This window comes from Xiphias gladius, chromosome 8 (assembly GCF_016859285.1).
Source record: "Xiphias gladius isolate SHS-SW01 ecotype Sanya breed wild chromosome 8, ASM1685928v1, whole genome shotgun sequence".
Lineage (NCBI taxonomy): Eukaryota > Metazoa > Chordata > Actinopteri > Istiophoriformes > Xiphiidae > Xiphias > Xiphias gladius.
In genome coordinates this window covers 5,112,997-5,132,998 of record NC_053407.1, presented here as the reverse complement: position 1 = coordinate 5,132,998, position 20,002 = coordinate 5,112,997, and the positions used below count along the sequence as shown (strand labels likewise).

Here is a 20,002-nt window from a genome sequence, read left to right as displayed (position 1 = left end):
ATCCAAAGCATATCAAGTCATCTGTCAAACATGGTGGAGGCAGTGTTATGGCATGGGCATGTATGGCTGCCAATGGAACTAAGTCATTGTTTTTTATTGATGATGTGACTTCTGATGGAAGTAGCAGGATGAATACTGAAGTGTATAGGGCTATACTATCTGCTCATATTCAGCCAAATGCTGTCACTGATAGCCCAGTGCTTCACAGATGGATAATAACCCAAAACATACTGCGAAGGCAACCCAACAGCTTCTGAAGGCAAAGAAATGGAATATTCTGCAATGGCTAAGTCAGTTACCCGACCTCAACCCAACTGAGCACTGTAGACAAGACTGAAGGCAGACAGACCCAAAAACAAGCATCAACTGAAGGCGGCTGTAGTAAAGGCCTGGCAAAGCATCTCAGGGGAGGAAGGTCAGCATTTGGTGATGTCCATGGGTTCCCAACTTCAGGGAGTCATTGACTGCAAAAGATTTTCATCTAAGTATAAAAATAGATTTATTGATTTATATTTATAATTATGTCGCTTTTTCCAGTTACTTTTGAGCCTCTGGAAATGAGGGAATATGTATAAAAATGGCTGTAATTAGTTAATTAACAGTTAATGCAATATTTTGTTAAACTCCTTGAATTAAAGCTGAAAGTCGAGCCTCAATCACATCTTGATGGCTTAGTTTCAAAGTGGCATTGTACAGAGGCAAGATTACAAAATGTGTCTCTGTCTAAATACTTATGGACCGAACTGTATGTCTAATCAGTTTCCATCAGTGGACTCCAATCAACAACTCTGGCACTCCACAATTTGTGATGCCACAGCAAAAGGTCTGAATTATTGAATTATAATTGAGGCAACTGTGCATCAGGGAACACTCAAGGCTTTAGAAATGATTTTATACCTGGATTTATGCCTCACCACAATTTTATCACAGAGGTCCACAGAATTCCTTGGATTTCATGGCTTGGTTTTTGTCCTGACATGTAGTGTGAAGTGTGGGACCTTATATACATAGGGTTTGCCTTTCTAAACAATATCCAATTATTTGGCAGCTGTGGCTCAGAAGGCGGAGCGGTTTATCCACTAACCAGAAGGTCAGTGGTTCAATCCCCGGCTCCTCCAGTCTGCATGTGGAGTGTGCTTGGGCAAGATTCTGAACCCCAAATTGCACCCTGATGTATCATCAGTGTGTGAGTGTGTGTAGAAAGCGCAGTATGTATCGAAAAAGAGTGCTGTGTGAATTGGTGAATGTGGCAGTAGTGTAAAGCGCTTTGGGTGGTCAATAAGACTAGAAAAGTGCTGCAGTCCATTTACCATTTGAATTTGCCACAGGTGAATTCCAGTAAAGTTCTAGACACATCTCAAGGACAATTAAAGCAAACAGGATACACCTGACTGCAATTGTGAGTGCCGCAGCAAAAGGTCTGAATACTTTTGTAAATGAGAAATTTCAGTTTTTAATTTTCAGTAAATTCACATAAAATTCTAAAAAACAGTTTTTGTCATTATAGATTATTGATTGTAGATTGATAGGCAAAAATGGCAATTTTATTAATTTAAAATTAAATCTACAACACAATAAAGTGTGCAAAACATGAAGGGGTCTAAATATTTTCTGAAGCCACTGTACAGCTTAGAAGAGAGGGACCAAGTGGCAGATGGACACTGGAGAGATACAGAAGTTTCAAATCAATCAGTCCACTGGATGACTCCTGTGCACCATGTGTACCTCTCTTCTGTGTGTCTCTGTGTCACCAGACAAGCCCGGGCAACTCCAGCCAGGACAGCAGGCTTCTGGTGTTAGTGCCAGCCCTCAGGAGAATACACATAGGGCATACAGCCACAAACCTGCAGCTGCCTTGGACTCTCATGCTCTCCCTCTGTGTCTCTTTTCTTCCTCTTTCACACCTTGTTCTACAGCACTTACTTGGCTTCCATGCCAACTACATGTATGTGTTTGTGTACATCCAATGTGCATTTTAAATGCAAACTTATTCTCGAAGCAAGCTAGTGAGGTTGTTATGAAATGTTATACAACTGATGTGTGAGAGCCTGCATTACCATAGGTACCCGGGTATGTATGTTCAAATATACTTTATGTGTGCTTGTGGCAGCAGGGGTTTCTGTTGGTATACAATTTGACTGTGTTATCACTCATTCTTCTATTGGAGCACTCAGTGATATCTGTTTTAACTGCTGCCAACTTGTGCACACACATACACACATAAGTTTTATACAAGAGGATTTTCTCATAATCCTCAAAGTAAAAAATGTTCCCTTTTACAATGTTATGGTCCTTTGCAACCTAAACAGGATTATTCTGCATCTGAGGTGATATTTATTGTTTGTTGCGTAATTTTTTTCTTTTTTTGCATCTAGGACCATTAGGCAAAACACTCATCTTTTACTTGTGCAAATGTGACTAAAGCATTTGATATCTGAACAGATTCATGGGTGCTTCATTTATCATCCCGCTTTAAGAGCCTCCACAGTGGACACATCATTTTTAAGGTTAGATAGTTCAAGTACACCTCATGTTATTCATGTATTTAAGTATATGATTTCAGCCACATCTGATTTACTGTCAGTCCCTGAGGTCCTCAACCGAAACTATAGGACAAATCTAACATACATAAAATACTATGTGCCATTTTCCTTTTGCTACACTAATCTGTGTAGTATTGTGCTGAATTAAACCTTCAATGTTTATATCTCTTTTTTGTTGCTGCATCCAGTATGTAATCGTGTATTCTGCTTGGTCTGAAAGGATGCTGGGCTGCATGAGAGCTACAGCTTCAAGGCTTTACTGTATAGTGATATGTGAGATTAATAATATGGTAAGAGAGGTCTGTAATTCTACACATAAAATTTCTGGACAATTTTCATTTCAAACATGCAATGGATGATGGTTGATGATGGCTGCTGTTATCCCACATCCAAATCAAAAACGTTGTTGAAAAAAACATGGATATAGCATCTGTGACATAACCAGCTGGGAGACGCAAACCAAATTGCCTTATTTAATATACTGACCCATATTAGCTTATTACAGTTGTATCCATATTGCTGTATATGTTGGCTGATTAGAAACAGTGTCTCCATTGCATAGTTTGTCTATCAGAGAGCACTGACAAGTTTAGCTTAATATGCATTTTGGTCAGAATTTTAAAAAAAAAACAAGATCAAGATTGTTGTTTATATTATGTGTTTATGTGAAGAAAAATGTTCTATTGGCCAGATATACTGTAATCAGATTTTTAAAACTCCTAAATATGGGGATACGTATCAGCCTCAAATGTCTCAGTTGTGTTATAATGTGGAGCTTTCTCCAGAGTTAACTCCATGCTTGCTAGTAGTCTTCTTCTTGCCTGCCATCTTCGGCGCATTGCTAAGTTTCTTTGTGTGTTACTGCTGATAACAGTCTATCAGCAGAATAGCCTAACACGAGTGGCAAGTATGTTTATCGTGTCAACCACGTACTTGTGCAAGGCCATGTGCATCCTTGTGTGCTTGTATGATGGAAACAACAGGGCAGCGAACTAGTAAAATCAGTGCACCATAGTGCTGCTAGTAGTCAAAAACCCACCAGGTACCTTTAAAAACTGGCACTCAGACACACAGAGAAATAAAATGAACTGTCAACAGTTTAACAAATTGCAGAAATACATTTATTAAGTATTTTCAAATTTTTCTTTATAGTTTATTCAATTCAATACAAATATCTCAGAGCCAGTATCTAACAGCCATTAGAAGAACTGCAATTCAGGAGTGGATTCAAAGAAAACAACCTGATCTAGAACCATCAAAATTTGGACTACATCCGGTTAAAACAGATTTCATTTGACATGCAGCATCTCAAATGCATTTGGAATGATCACTTGTGATCGCTTTTAGCTTTTCTCAGTCACATTTGATTGTACTGTTGTACTTATGATCCACTCACACAAGACAGAATACCAAGATGGGCCAGATATAAACAGGGAACAACAAGCAGAAAAAAACTATGCTTTCTAACAAGGCTACAAAACCATATGAAAAGTGTTTGTTTCAACTAAATTATGACTGAACTGCTCTAATCTCCCCAACGCTTCAACCAACCATAAAGCACGATGTTGGATGGTGGATGTTATCTATACTGTGCACTGATGGACAGGAATGATCATGACGCTTTATTTTTATAGTGCACACATATTCAAAATAATGTTTGTCATGGATTTTGAAACTGAAATGGGAGCCGTTTTTGCTCAACTGGTTTCTAGTTTTTGTAACTATCCTCCACAGCCTTGTATGGATGATCACTCAGATTACACTTTGTTCTTTACTCCACTACTTGTGATTTTTGTCTTGGCGCTGACGAACATCTCTGAATTCACTCTTTATAGTTTAAATGATCACAATTTCTCTTAATCCATTACTAATTAGTTAATCTTGCACAATGCCAGGAAAACAAATATCACCTGTATGAAAGTATTAAGTTGGTTCGATTAGCTCTGACCCGACTTCATGTTTAAAAACAAAGACAGATATTCATTGGGCCATATGAAAAAGCAGAATCAGTGAAAAGAAACCAGCATAGCTTATTTTATTATTTCTCTGTGCTAATACACACTTGAGAAAAACAGAGAAAGTGAGAGAGAGACTTCCTTTATGAGTGGTGAAGAAGCACAGTGTGCACTCCTCATTATTTCACCATCTCTTCTCACAGAAGCATCACCATTTATGCACACCAACAGTAATTGGTCACAGATTGCACACTGATACAGTGAAGTGCTTATTTCCTCCTGGAAATGTGATGGTAAAAGGTTTTGCTAGCAGCTCTTCTCCCTGTTCTATATCCCCCTCTGTTATTTTTCTTCTTTCACCAGTTTTTGCTGAGTCATACCGAGCCATTATCCAGCCTCCTCCTGGGGGGGGGGTTACTGTCACACACACACACACACACCAGTAGAAAGAGGCCTGGGGGGGTTACAGCAATACCAACACCATTTAATAAGTGTGAACTTGGGAGCATGGGAGCATTGTGGGAAGACATAAATCACATGTGCATTGTGTGTTCGTGTGTGTGTGTGTGTGTGTGTGTGTGTGTGTGTGTGTGTGTGTGTGTGTGTGTGTGTGTGTGTGTGTGTGTGTGTGTGTTTTTGTACGTGCATGTATGAGTCCTACTCCACACCTAGTAAAGGAACATTGTATGGCTGCCTGAATGTGAAAAGAGTACAGTGAACTCCATCTATCCACTCACCACTACAATCACATTCTCTAGAGCTAACACAGGCTCTGCTCTCGTCTGCACTCCTGAAAACATGCATGCATGCACGCACTCACGCACAGAAAATGAATTAGCCCCTGAACTGTGTTTTTCATCTGTGGTCCATTAAAACTTGGGTACTGCTTTATTTAGAGAGATGCAGGTTAGCAGGCAAAGAGTTTGGCGGCTCTGCATCCTGTAAACATGCTGGTGTGTGGTAAGTTATTTAAGAATATAACTGGCTTTATCTGCTAAATCTGATTATTTCTTATTCCTCTATCTCCAAAATTGAGTCAATAACTAAGCTTCATCACATATCAGGACAGAGCACAGTGCTACATGGACATCAAAGGTGAGTATCATTTCTGAGGAAAAAAAACAAATAGTGGAATAATAAAATCAATTTTTAAAAAATCCACCCAAAAACATTTTTTGGGGTTTATTATTTCTTTTTTTCCCCAAAAGTATGAAAAGATTTACAGGTCCACTAAGCTGGACCATTAAAGGATATTTACAGTTTATTACAACTTGGGTCTTATTTTCATAGTTTTCTATCAGTTATTGTAAAACATAAGCAGTCACACGATAAGATTATCTATCTCCATTTTATTTGAAGGTAAAACTAAAAGTGAATGCACCTGAAATGTTAGAAATAATTCCTCATATCATTAGAAAACTAGCTTTGCCCCTATTTCAAGCTACATGATCACTTACTCTAAGCAAGTTAAAAGAATGTATTCAAAATGGAAAAGAAATAGAATTAAATACACTCAAAAAAGTTAGTATGGATTATAAAAAATACTTGCTTTGTATTGTGCTGTAGGACACTGTTGTCAACCAAATTGCATTTTAAAACTGTTGTTTGCTGTTTCAACTTCAGAAAATAACATACTATCAAGATTAGTTTATAGCTCTCATTAAGTATATTGTATGGAACTGGGACACAGCATTTTAGCCAAATAAATTTGGCTAACCTGGGGTTTTCTTTAAAATCTGCCCGATCATCTGACCACTCATATTTGTGCTCCTATGTGACTATTTTTTACCAATGTTGACGTGTTCCCAGATCTCAGCAATCAACTTGTGTGTATAATGAATATAATGTTATAACTGTCAACAAGAATGATGGACAAAAATACTAAAATAAGAAAAAAATTGTAATAAATTAGAATTTTCTTAAATATGCTGTCATACTTCATGAAAAAAAATGATTCACCACATTATTGGATTAAATAGGTTGTGTGCCTCTACCAGACAGTCAAGTTGCAGTTAAAATCCATGTCTGTCCAGACTCATATAATATATGTAGTGAAGACTTTGAAGGAGTTGTATGTTATAATTAGTGCACGACTTCTCGAGTTGTAGTGAGAAACCTGTTTTCAGTTCATACTAGAGTCTAAGTGAACGTTTGTGTCCAATTTGAAGATATTCCCTCAAGGCGTTCCTTAGATTAACGAGAATGGGATGGACGTAAGGTCACAGTGACCTTAACCTTTGACCTCCAAAATCTAATCAATTCATCCTTGAGTCCAACTGAACGTTTGTGCCAAATTTGAAGAAAGTCTCTCAAGCAATCCTGAGATTTCATGTAAATGAATATTGGATGACGCAGCTTCCCTTTCTAAAAAAAAAATCCTTCTTTTTTTCCATGATAAAAAAGTTACATAACGGAGTCTATGCTGTGTCTTCTTCTAATTGTGTCATAGGTTAAAACAATGCAAACCATGATGAAGGTAGGTCTGTATGTTAAACACTTCCCACACCATTATTGTGTAACACAATTGAGTCTTGGGGTCATATTCAAGAATATTGTGGCTGGGCTTATTATGGCTCTTAGCAGTACAGCAAAACCTGTCATGAGGAAAAAATCTTGTACTCACAAAATAAAAACCAAGCTCATTTGTAAACCGAGAATTTGTAATGGGTACAGCATACAGATTTGAGTTACATCAAATAGAAATTCTGATTTGTGACAATATAAATTCATATATTAGTCTAACTTTGAGTAAGTTAAAAAAAATAAAAATTCTAAGTTCAAAGTCTAAATGAAAGCAAAGTTTATTGGCTTGAATTTCTTTTTCTTTATTACAGTTTAGAAGGCTCTGAAGCATTATCTTTCTTGATTTTAAATGTATTAGCAAACAGTACACAGTTAATGTGGCCCATAGCCAACACTAAAACAACAAACCTGTTATCTGTCCTGTTAGCTCTTTGAACTAGCCTCTTGATTCAGCTCTTGATTAAACATTAGACCAACTTCCACTCCAACTAACAGGAAGAAACAAAAGACCCGCCTAACTGTCAGGTATGCTATCTCACTCAAATCTATGTCATAGTTTAAAATCTTATAACATATTCACTCACACCCTGGAAATCTCAGTAATTGTAATAACAGTACTTAGCTGAACTCCTATCTCTTAACACAGTGATACTCATAACAGGTAAACACTAACATGACAGTCTGTTACATTAATAACAACCACAGAATGGAAGATTTGTTTGCACTGCATTGCTAAACTTAAAGCAAAACAATGTAACTTTTGCTAAACATTACTTAGCGTAGCCACAAGTAACAATTAGAAGATAATGGTAATAAATAAAATGTAGTGAAACAGTAGCACAAGTAAAGAAGAGTCAAGAAGTCAGCTAAGTGACTCTTTCATATTAGTTACACAACAATATCTAGCTAAAGTTTGCTAACATTGCATTAGCTATATAGCGAGCTGCTACTGGTCTTCCATGCAGGCAGAATAAGCCTGTAGCTGGAAAACCACTGAGTGTCTTAAATCGAGCAAGGGTTAATTTTATTGCTTATGAATACTTAAACTTTTTATAAGAGAAGAGAATGTGTTATTTCTGGAAGATCAAGATTCATTTTTGTGGTATTTTCCGCTGTCATTCACAGTTACAAATAGCATCTAAAGAACAAAAAAGGCAAATCAGTGTCAAACGAGTTACAATAAAATGTTACAAGCTCTAGAAAAAGTAATAGCTGTTACATTTTTCATTCACTTAAAAAATTTCTGGTTTCTACTTGGCCATTATTTAGCTGCTTTTGAACAATGCATTACTCTCTACCCTGAGTTCAGAAATTTTATCAGAGAAATACACAATAAACAACAGTGAGTAATCAGTGTCAGGCCAGCTGAAAACAAAAACTGAGGTGTGAGCACAACAGCAGGGAAACATTTTCCCACTGTAGAGAGCAGAGAGCAGAGTCAGCTGCTGCCCCGCTATGCAGAGTGTTTATGATGTCAATTCTTCCAACCAGGAAAGTAAGCAGGAAGTAGTTGAAATCTAGACTTCCTGCTTGCTTCCTGCTGAGATCAGGAAACATAAGGTTGATTCACACTTCCCATGGAGTGTTAGCTGGTCTCATCCATTTCTCTGCTTGGTGCTAAAATCCTGAAAGCCTTAGATCAAGTCCATGCTAATGCAGAAAACCTGAAAATGCTGTTAATGTGTTTTCGGGTTTGTAGAAGCTCTTTCTAGGTGTATCATCCACACTGAAATGGCAGAACAACAGAAAGACACTAAACTGTCTTCCTATTCTTTTGTTGCTTGGCAAAATGGTCTATTACCACCATGCTCTGGTAAGTGATGTGGCTGAATGAATAGATTTCTTTGACAAACATGGCTACACTTGGCGGGTAAAGTACACTATCTTTTCTGGGTAAAGCTCTTTTTTTCCCAACTTTCTCTGTGTGTCTGCTGGTGTTTGTTTTAAATATAAAAAAAAACAGGTGAAATAAGGGATTAAAAACAGACAAAAAATTTAAAATCCGTATAAAAGAAACAAGTAATTATTTTTTTCAATTTTCATGTGTTTTTTTTTTCTCCTAAAAAAGTAGCTCGGCATATTTATCTATTTATCTATTGGGAGCAATTCTTTAAAAAATATAAAAAACACTAAACAATAACAATAAAAAACAATAACAATATACCTTAAATGGATATAGTATAAAATGAGTGATTTAATCAACACAAATATTAATAGAAACTCCAATGATGCTTTATTCTCTTTCAGTCTTCTGACAGAGAAACCGAAAAAAAAGATCTGAGAGAGATTTGAAAGCAACAGAAAGCTGTCTTTTTAAATCTGTTGTAAAGTATATGTGTGTCGGCCATGTTTGTAATACCATTTTTACACCAAAACTAGCATGTACTGTATATGCAGGCTATTTGAACATGGGTAAACCCACTAAAAAAGGTAATTGACTCCTTTCCCATCAGCAATAGACGAATTTGCCAACTCAGCGTTGACTCAACGATGTTCAAGCGTTGCTTGAACGGAAAAGGGGTGGAATTTGTGGCTGAGATGGCACATAGACTGTAAAAAACAATAAATGTTCCTGGCTATTAACACGACAACGTCTTTGATGTGCATCATAGCATCTCACTGGAAAATGGGCGAAAATTAATCTGTCCAAACGAGCATCGTGTTTCCATCACTACGGATCAGAGCATGGGCCAATAAGTACCCGTGACTACTATAGTGTCATTTACCCAGGAGTGAATGCTGATTGTACCCTTTCCCACTGAAGACAAATGCAAGATGTTAGTGAGTGTTAATGGGTTTTTCTGTCCGGTGGGAAAGGGCCTTAAAGTTGAGAAGCTGGAAAACACATCAGTGTTTCAAAAAGTTATTCTCCTTTCCATACTAGTGCAGTTTTGTTAACTATACACATTATAGCCTGACATTATAGCCCATTATAGCTAATATCGGCTGGTATACTGGCCTGACCAATTTATTGGTCGGGCTCCAGTATAAAACATAAAGTGGATTAAGGAAGGGATGTATAATTTATATTTTGATAGAGTCTCTTGTGATACCTTACTGATATACTGGGTCTATAATTGCAGTCTGTCTGTTGTGGCACTGAGGCAGTGTTTCTTACTTTTACAGAAATTTTCTCTCTAAACTGTTCTGCTTTCTGACAGTTTATGGCTGTTTAACATTTGAATGTTCACATGGCAACATGTGTGTGTTAAAACACCTGAGACTCTCTACACATGAGTAAGCATTGTGACATCTCAGCTTTTATAAAACCTTGTGGAACTGAAAAATCTCTATAATGCGGAAAATAAAATAAAAGCAAAATAAAGTACATCTTGCTTTGTACATATTGTTTTAATCTTTTCTAGTGTCACATGAATATGTGCCATGTTATTGTATTATAAATATGCCATGATATTTAATGACACATCATGATGACTGTGAAGGGAATCCTTCACAGTCATCATGATGTATCATTAATGATGATTAATGACACACCATGATGACTGTGAAGGGAATCCTTCACAGTCATCATGTGTCATTAATGATCATCTTTCAATATGTTGCAGAATTAACTGTATGATAATTGCATTCTTATCATCTGCTGATTCATGCAAAATACAGAAATATGGAGATACGTCTTATGGGATGTATTTACAGTAGTGTGGACATGAGAGAGAGACCGACAGACAAGGAGCCCAGGCAGTGAGAAAAGCCAGCACATGCTCCGCTGGCCTCCTGCAGCCAGAAAGCAGCATCACCCCCCCCCCCCCGCACAACATCGCCCCCTACCCCACCCCACCCAAGAGGATGTCTATTGTTCCCCCATCACCTAAACAAAGAATACCCCACCCGCACCACCACTCCACCCCACCCCAAAAACCCACCCTCTTTTTTTCGACCTACCCCCACTGCCCCCTTCTCTCCTAAACCCACTAACTCACCCCCCACACACTCAACGTTGTTGCTGTAAAAAACCAGCTTCACTCCCTAAACTTCTATACATGCTGTATGAGCTTCGGCTCCCCTTCTTTTACACTCTGAAATTTTATCCCATTAAAAAACACAATGATCAAATTTATCCTAATTCATACTGCCAGCTGCTAAATTCCTGAAACTATTTGATGAGCCCAAAATGTGGCAAATCAACATATTTGTGAACAAATATTTAACAAATTGCAACAGCTGTAATGGTCCGAGATGTGTTAAAAAAAAAACAACCCAAAAAACAGGAAATCAAAACAGATCTGCAGGGACGCTGTAGGAGTTGGTTTCAAATTAAAATTAAAAGGGAATTGTGTTTAAAAAAATAGAAGATTGTCAATAATACCAATGACAAAACACACCCCTTCACATCCAGAAGCATCCCATAATTTCGGAGATTCACCGTTTCACCTGTTGATTCATTCAAATTCTATACTATACTACTCTATATACACGCATACACACACACAGACACACATTTATATATATATATATATATATTTTTTTTTTTTTTTTTTTTTTTTCATAAAAATGAACAAAGTGAGCCTAAATCTGGATGTCATAGAACATAATTTCATGCCGGAAAGATTACTCTTCCTAATCCCACTTCCATAAAAATCTGTGTACCGGATTTTGTCCTCCTGTCTAGAGATGAGATGACAGATGAAACAACAAGGAGGAAGGCAGTGAGCAGCCAGTCGTTCCAAACTCCACCATATTGTAACAGCATTGGTGAAGTACATGAACGCACACACAAACGCACACGTACACAGCGGTTGTGACTAAAGCACACAAAGGCCATATGGCGCATCCTCATCCACCAACGCCTGTTGCTGCTGCAACAATGGGCCTGCCTGGCCTGGACAGCAAGATGCAAAGACACACACACACACCAAATGGTCATTAGTCTGTCAGTCTGTGTTGCTTAGGACAGAACACACGCCTGGATTTGCATTCTGCGCCCCCCCTCTCCCTCATACACACACACTCACACATACACGTTGCCATTGTACAGGTGCACAAAACACTCAAAACAGATGTCAACGGACTGGAGAGGAAGAGACATGGGGTGGGTGGGGGGGTGGCTGGTAGTGGGGGGGGGGTAAAGTGGAGGGGTTTGCCCCCCATCGTCAAGACAATGACACAAACACACACCCCCACACACACACACACAAATGCCTCACCTTCCTCTGTTACACTGGACTGCCTGATTTATCGGACAATTAGAAGGAGCAAAAAGCGAATAAAAAATGCAGTTTATTCCGGGATAACGATTAACACCTTTTCAAGAGGTTTTAACATTAAAAACTAATTTGTGTCATTTCGTGAAATCCCCATTTTCAGGAGAAATTACAACATCATGCATACTGTTGTTGGTGTAGCTGCCATAAATGGACCAAAACTTACATATACCTTTATGAAGTCAGAAATTTAATTTATAGTGTTTAGTATATCAAAACATTTGATAAACCTTACATAAATCAATCTGATTTTTTTTCTGCTTTGTGTTGCCGTTATTTCAAAAGACAGTTAAATGTCATCTCTACCTCAAATACTGATTGATTGCACTGTAACTGTGGTAACTAACTACAGGCAAGTACACTGGTTATCATTAATACCTTGAATAATTTCTCAGGTAAAAAGGTCTAAAATTCTGTGGTTTGGTTGGTCAAACAAAAAGAGATATCTGAGGACATCACCTTGGGATCTCAGAAATTTTAAAGACACATTTCAATATTTTCTGACATTTTAGAGACAAAAAAACAAACACGATGATCAATTAATTGACAACTGTTAATTGCAGTCTTAACACACTGACTCATAAACTCCCTATGATCACAATTATTTTACTGGGAGTACATCTCATCTCATTGGCAAAATATGTATCTCCATTGAACAATTTAATTAAGCCACAATAATTCTATCAAAAAGGAAGCCAAAAGTATTCTCTAGATTAAAATAATTTTATATCTAACATACCCCTCCCCCAATCTGACAGATGGATTACTGTTTCAGAATTAATGAATCTACTACGTTTATTCCTACAGGCTGTAATTTTCTCCAGTAATTACATTGTGGTTTGACCTGCATTACTGCATATCTCTTTTTACAAAGGACAAGTACAGTCCTTTAATCAATATTCAAAAGGAAATACATACCACCACTATAAGCTCAAATGTGGGATATTATAGGATGGTGACACTAAAGGGGACTTTAAAAAGCTGTAAGGTCTCTCAGAAAGTAACCACTAACGATCACAGACACCTAAAATATATATGAAGTGATCTAATGTTAAATTAAGTGTTAATCTGATTGGAATAATTAGAAAGAAATAAAATGACAAATTTAAATCAGATTTTTCAGAAATACATTCAATTACCCTAGTTCATGGCAGAAAACTCCAATTAGGTTTATGAATATGCGTTTTAAGCCATTAGCATTATTCGTTTTTAAGGTGGAGAGAAGGAGTAAATACGTTAACAATTCCATCGGCTACCTGTATGATTGTGTTCTTTGTGAGCATATAATCTGCTCTGTCCACTGGGTAAACACTTACTGTGTGCATGTTATCGGCCTATGGCCTGCTCCTGTGACTGGGGCCTGTCTGTGTAGGGAAAGAGAAAACCCGATGCAACAAGTCCCCCATTCACTCCCAGCTTTGTTAAGCTGCCTCTCAGCGCTGCAGCGTAATTGCTTTCATCTCTTTCGTGTTACATTTAGATAAATTCACGAAGCCAACTCTGATGGTGAAATATCTCAAATTATGTAGGCTATTTTAGTACGGGAGAGAGAGGGAAGTGCTAGAAAACAAGGTTTGTTTTTGGTTTCGTGAGAAAAACTGTAGTGAAAGCGACATCCCTGGCTTTAAAGCTTACACGATAAAGCATTGATAAGCTTGTTAGACTTGTTTAACATCTACAAGGGGTGTCTGTGTGTCGATTTCGTTCTTGATGTCACCGAAATTGTTAATTTGAGCTTCAGTGACCAAGTCAGGGCTTTAGAAACAAGCGAAACGTCCGGGGGCTTTCAGACGCGAAGGTAACGGGCTGAGGGGGGACTCCTTTGGAACTTACCTCGATTCATACGCCTATTTATGGATTAATTCCCACACTTTTCCAAGGACCGAAGTCGCCACACCATCGAGAAACCCTCCGCCAACTCCAGTCTCTTCCTTGGTTTTGGTTTGATGAAGGATCGGGCGCGCTTAGTGCGTAAAATGCGCAGCGTCTCTCCAAGGATGCGAAATATGCGCGGAATGGGAGCAGGAATGAAATGAACGCAGTGAACTGAGTTGAACGGGGCGGGGTGAGAGCAACCGGCGTCACCCTGGATGAAAATAGAGTGAGTGAGAAATGGGAGGGTGGGTGGAAAAAAAGAAAGAGAAAGAGAGCGAGGGGGAAGGGGCCGGACTGTATGGGCTTCGTTTAACAACAAAAGAGTGGAGCGCCTAAACTCTATTCAGTGGGGGAAGAGAATGGGTTGAGATAAAACACAGTCTGCTGTGCATGGAGGAGCAGCTGGCAATGAATCAAATAAAGTTTATTCTAATAAATATACAAAAAGCTTTCTTAGCGATATATTTAAAACTTTTACAGCTATGAAAAAAGTTAATCCACAAAAATATTCCACAATTTAAAAAAAAAAAAACCCCAACTAAAAATGACACTGTTTAAATAATTTCAAAGTTATTTGAAACACTTAATCAAGGCTATTTGACTTTTGAAAGAAAAAAAACCCATTCTTCCTCTTAAAGATGGAACCTTTAGTCAATTCAATACACTCAGGGGTTTTACTGCTACAGCCTTGCTTGGTCTGGTATGACCAGTAGCTTATGATGGCTAATGTTCGAAAATTTAAACTAGATATTGTTACTTCCACCAAGGAGGATATGAAATCACCCATCTCTATGTGTTAGTTAGTTAGTTTGTTTGTTCGTTTGTTTATCAGCAGCAGTACACAAAAGTATTGAACCGATTTGCAACGATCTTGGTGGAGGGATGAGGCATGGGCCAGGGAAGAACCTATTACATTTTGGGGCAGATCCAGATCATTTACTATGAATCATAGTTTTTTCCTCTGAAGTCTGGTGTATGTTCTTTGACACTGGCCTTGACTGATGCATCTAATGAGTGCATTTTCTATTTTATAACTTCCATGACTGAGTCACTGAGCTGAAGTCTTGATTCTTTTTTACTGTGCTACTGTCACACCACATTTTAACATTTACAAGGCATTGTCATGTAATTGTCACTTTGGGTTACAGTGGCTAATGTTTGGCAAAAGTTGCTTTCAGTTACCTACCTTTACGTGTTTAGTTACCATAAGAATGAGTGCAGGATTAATCTAAATCTTCTTCTGGATGTTTTTCAGAGAAATATCACAGCTTTAATGTTATCTGATATTTAGGCTCCTCATCTCAACCTAAAAAAAAAACCGAGCAGTGAGATAAACTAATTTTGCTGTGCCCCCCCCCCCCAGAAAGCCCTGAAGGACCCCCAAGGTTGCTGGGGATTTTGAATGCAGCAAGCAGCCTCCTCTGCCTCATAAAGGAGTTGTTGTTCACTACTAACCTCTGCCTATCTCAGATTTCATCCCTTCAGGCACTGCTGGACTGACATCCCTTTAGAAGGAGGGGCTGTGACATAAAACAAACACAAATTTGCTCAGTCAACCGGGAACACCTACTGTAACCCAACACCACAGCCGGGAACACCTACTGTAACCTGACACCACATCCAGGAACACCTAATGCAACCTGACACCACAGCTGGGCCAGCCAGTAGACTAGCAATCCACATGGTAGCCTGTCTGTGTTTTGAGCATAAGTATAGTTTCCCACAGATGCCTACAACAATACCCACACAGGGGGGACTCGTGTGGATTGTACAGAATATGTTTCTTTGACATCTTTGTGAGGCATGTGTATCTCATTCTCAGACTCGAAGTCATGCAAACACAGAACAGGCTAGTAAAAAATTTAGCTCAGTGACCTTAAGGTCAACCGCCTGACCTCAAATTAGACCTCACCTGGTTTATTGATGTTCTATTAATACTGTCTGTGCATGGGATCCTACATCTTCATGGAGGGCAAAATGCTTGAATATAAGGACAAAAATGCCATTGAACTTTTATTGCTTAGACATGTATCAAGTTGACTTTAGTTTACTAAGATTTATATATGCATAATGTTGGCTTCTGTGACATAAAAATATCAAAAACACTGCTTAGACCTTGTCTGACTGTCACTCCCTAGAAACCCTTTGATGTGCTATAAATAATTTTGTGGAGAGGAACATTTGTCCAGTAAGCTCCACTTTGGCAACACTGCCTTAACTGCAACCTTCTAATATGTGCATCCATTTCAAGCAGTGTAGGAAATGACAGAGGGGAAAATAAAGATGGAGTACAGTATATGTCTGTGGTCACGGATGCAAAATGACAGTAAGAGCCCTCTTGTTAAGTTAAGTCAAGTCAATTTTATTTACATAGCACCAAGTCTTCACAGAAATGATCTCGGGGCATTTTTCAAATAGAGCAGGTCTAGACTGTACTCTTTACAATATTACTTACAGGGACCTAAAATTCCAATGGGCACAGCAATTTTTCAATTTATTAATAATAAATATATATTCATAACAAATATGTATCTATATTAACACTACAGTGCTATTCAGTGTCATTTTATTAAATACTTTTCCCTGCTACATTTGCCCTTTGCACTTTGTTGTGCCGTGGCAACGCAATGCCCTCCATTTGAGTTCATCCAATCAAACTGCACTGCAACCATTTAAAATAAACAGTGGTAAAGTGGGGACAACCTTTACTGAGGTAGTTTACTCTTTTTAAGTAAGCATTATATAAGTAAATTTTTTATGTAACGTTGTTTTTCATTGAGCTATAATGTGTCAGTACTGCTTGAATTTGCTTGAGCTGGTGTTATATCTGCAATGTATTTGCAGCCTTTTCTACACCAAAGATTTACATTAACTTAGCTAACTCCAGTTTCTTAACATTGCCTACTAATTTCTCTCCTGCTATTACTTTGACTTCTGTCCGGCAACAATGAGTGTTGCCTAATGGCCCCTTGTCCCTCACACAGAAAGATGGAGAGTGGAAGTAGCAGAGCAGTAGGACACACATTTAATCAGCAGTTATTGGCATGGCGCTTCAACGCTTGGTAAGTGACACATATCCCAAATATGAACATTTTCATTTGAATGCAAAATGTTTCTAATGCCTCTGTTTTTTTGAACAGCCATTATATGGGTTGTTGAGGTTTTTTTCGAAGCAAGTAGACAGGTTAATTCAATGACAATATGCACATACAGACAGTAGATAACATCAGTGTCAAGATAATGACGCTAAGTAGAACAAATAATGTTACTGACATTAGTTAAGGACACAGACGATGACCTGTGATGTTTTAGGGGTCAACAACTGTAAACACTTTCAGACTAGCCCCGTTAACCATATAATATTTTTTTAATGTAAGTTAACAGTTCTAATCTTTTCCCTCGTCTGTCTGTGTCTATGCTTCCCCTCCATATTCCCACACCTTAGCAGATCTCATTGCGGACTAAACAAAAAAGAACAAACAAGGAACATTAAGATGTGACCTTTGTGATTTCACCAACATCTGTACACAGCAGACATTTTTTAAACACCTCAGAAGTCTCCTGAGAACACACAAAGTTTTAAAATGTCCTTTTAAAAACTGTTTAAAACAAATCCTCTCTATGTAGGGGACCATTCCCCTCATTAACATGCTCCTGCCTTCTCACAGTCACGACAGTGCAGTGGTGGGTTTACTTTTGCAGAACTACTTAAGCGAATATGGTTTGTTTTTATGCAGACCCAAGACATCCCTGCACATCCCAACCTTTATCTACGAGAAACAATGCCAGTGATGAAGACTTGCCTGATAAGCTGATTTCTGGCCAGTATGAGAATAAGTCTTTTAAGCAAGTCTGACAAAACTGCTGTTTTGAAACCTCAAACTATGACTAAGCTGTTAAACCCTTGAGAGTATGTTACTCAACACAGAAATCTCTGTGAGCTTGAACCTGTTTCAGGTAAACATAGGCTTAACACAGAAATATGTAAAAATACAACTCATGAAATGTTGTGGAAAAACTCATATTACTGGGTTTAAATAAGTATGTGTTCTATTTACTGAAGATTTTCTTTCAAAAAATCTGGTCAAATTAACATTAAAAAACAAAAAGAGATGTAAACCAAATTTGCCCTCACAACATCCATTACATTCAAAGTACAACTTGTCGTATATTATCCCAAATTCTTGTGGGAGAAATTTGGTTTCTGAGTATGTAAAAATTATTTGTAGAAAAAATTTGATGTCTAATTAAAATTTGTGCACAAATGTGATATCAAAATTGTCAATACCATATGAAACCATAAGCAGCATTCCCTGAAGATCACCACATTAAAGTTCTAAACACATTTTTTCACCACATAATCCAGGGCATTTGCTTTGTACAGTCACTTCAGGAATTATTCAGACCCTTTCACCTGTTGCACACTTTATAGTGTTGTAAATTTAATTTTAAATGACACAATACAATTGGCATTTCCCCCGTCAATCTACACTTGATAAGCCATAATGACAAAGTGAAAACAGGTTTTTAGAAGTTTTTGCAAATTTATTTACAATCAGACACTGAAATCTCATTTACAAAAGTATATTTATTAATTTAAAACCAAATTTACAACACTAAAGTGTGCAAAATAAAGGACTTCTTTTTTTTTAAAAGTGAAAGGGTCTAAGTACTTCTGAAGCAAGTGTAGATATCTTATACTTTATGTGGCAAGTTATTGAGATATTGTCTCATTCACAAATTTACAAGCTTTTCATTGTTTTCTACCAGAGGGGTGCTACTGTAGAGCTATGTGTCAGAGGGATGACAGCTGGACTAGTGCTGATGGAGCATACTGACCCTGGAACAGTTGAAGTTGCTGTCATGTTGGAGGCTGCAGTAGTCCAAGAGGGCCTGAGTGACTTTGCATCAGCTTTTGCTCAGCTCACATTCAAATGCTGAGAAGTAAATTCTTGCAGTCATAGACTCTCTATGTTGAACTCAAACTCAGTGAAACTAGTACAGAGAACTAGTACAGTAGACTGTAAAAGCTCCATAAAAAAGAGACATGCCACATCCTGTGTTTCTTGAAACACGAAAACCATATAACTAGTAAGACATTTTTTTCATTATTTTGCTGTTTTTATATTTCTTGTGTTCTTTAAGACAAGAGTAATGCATGCAAGAAGAACATGTATTTACATCTTGCAAAGTAAGGAAGAAGGGTACCGATTTGATAATAGCGGTACAACAATTTGGTACGTTCTTAAAAAGAAGGAATATACTGGCATGTTCAGCGACACTAAACGGAACACCACAGAAGAAAACTAAAGTGTTTGATCGCAGAATTATTTCCTTGGTGAAGAAAAACCCCTCACAACATCTAAACAGATCAAGAACAGTCTGAAGGAGGTAGGTGTATCATTGTCAAAGTCTACAATCAAGAGAAGCCTTCATAAATGTAAATACAGAGGGTTTATCACAATGTGCAAACCACTGGTATCACTCAAAAACACAAAGGCCAGATTAGACTTTACCAGAAAAAATCTAAAAAAGCCTTCCCAGTTTTAGAACAAGACTGTTTGGACAGATGAAACCAAGATTAACTTGTACCAGAATGATGCGAAGAGAAAAGTACGGAGAAGGAAATGAATGGCTCATGGTCAGAAGCATACCACATCATCTGTCAAACATGGTGGAGGCAGTGTGGTGGCATGGGCATTTATGGCTGCCAGCGGAATTGGGTCACTGTTGTTTATTGATGATGTGACTACTGATAGAAGTAGCAGGATGAATTCTGAAGTGTATAGGGCTACACTATCTGTTCAGATTGTGCCAAATGCTTAAAAACTGATAGGACAGTGCTTCATAGTACAGATGGATAATGACCCAAAACATACTGCAA

The 20,002-nt window shown here is 37.9% G+C and overlaps 1 protein-coding gene across 2 annotated transcripts in view; it reads right to left on the bottom strand.

The window, feature by feature from the left end:
- Positions 1 to 14,223, bottom strand: part of tead1a (TEA domain family member 1a) — a 47,103-nt gene extending 32,880 nt beyond the window's left edge. For both annotated transcript variants that reach the window (XM_040131892.1, XM_040131893.1), the window contains exon 1: positions 14,077 to 14,223. Coding sequence is in view for 1 of the 2 variants with exons in the window: in XM_040131893.1 (XP_039987827.1) it covers positions 14,077 to 14,086 (10 nt within the window). In the remaining variant the exon portion in view is untranslated. The remainder of the gene's footprint in view (positions 1 to 14,076) is intronic.
- Between the last annotated feature and the right edge of the window lie 5,779 nt (positions 14,224 to 20,002).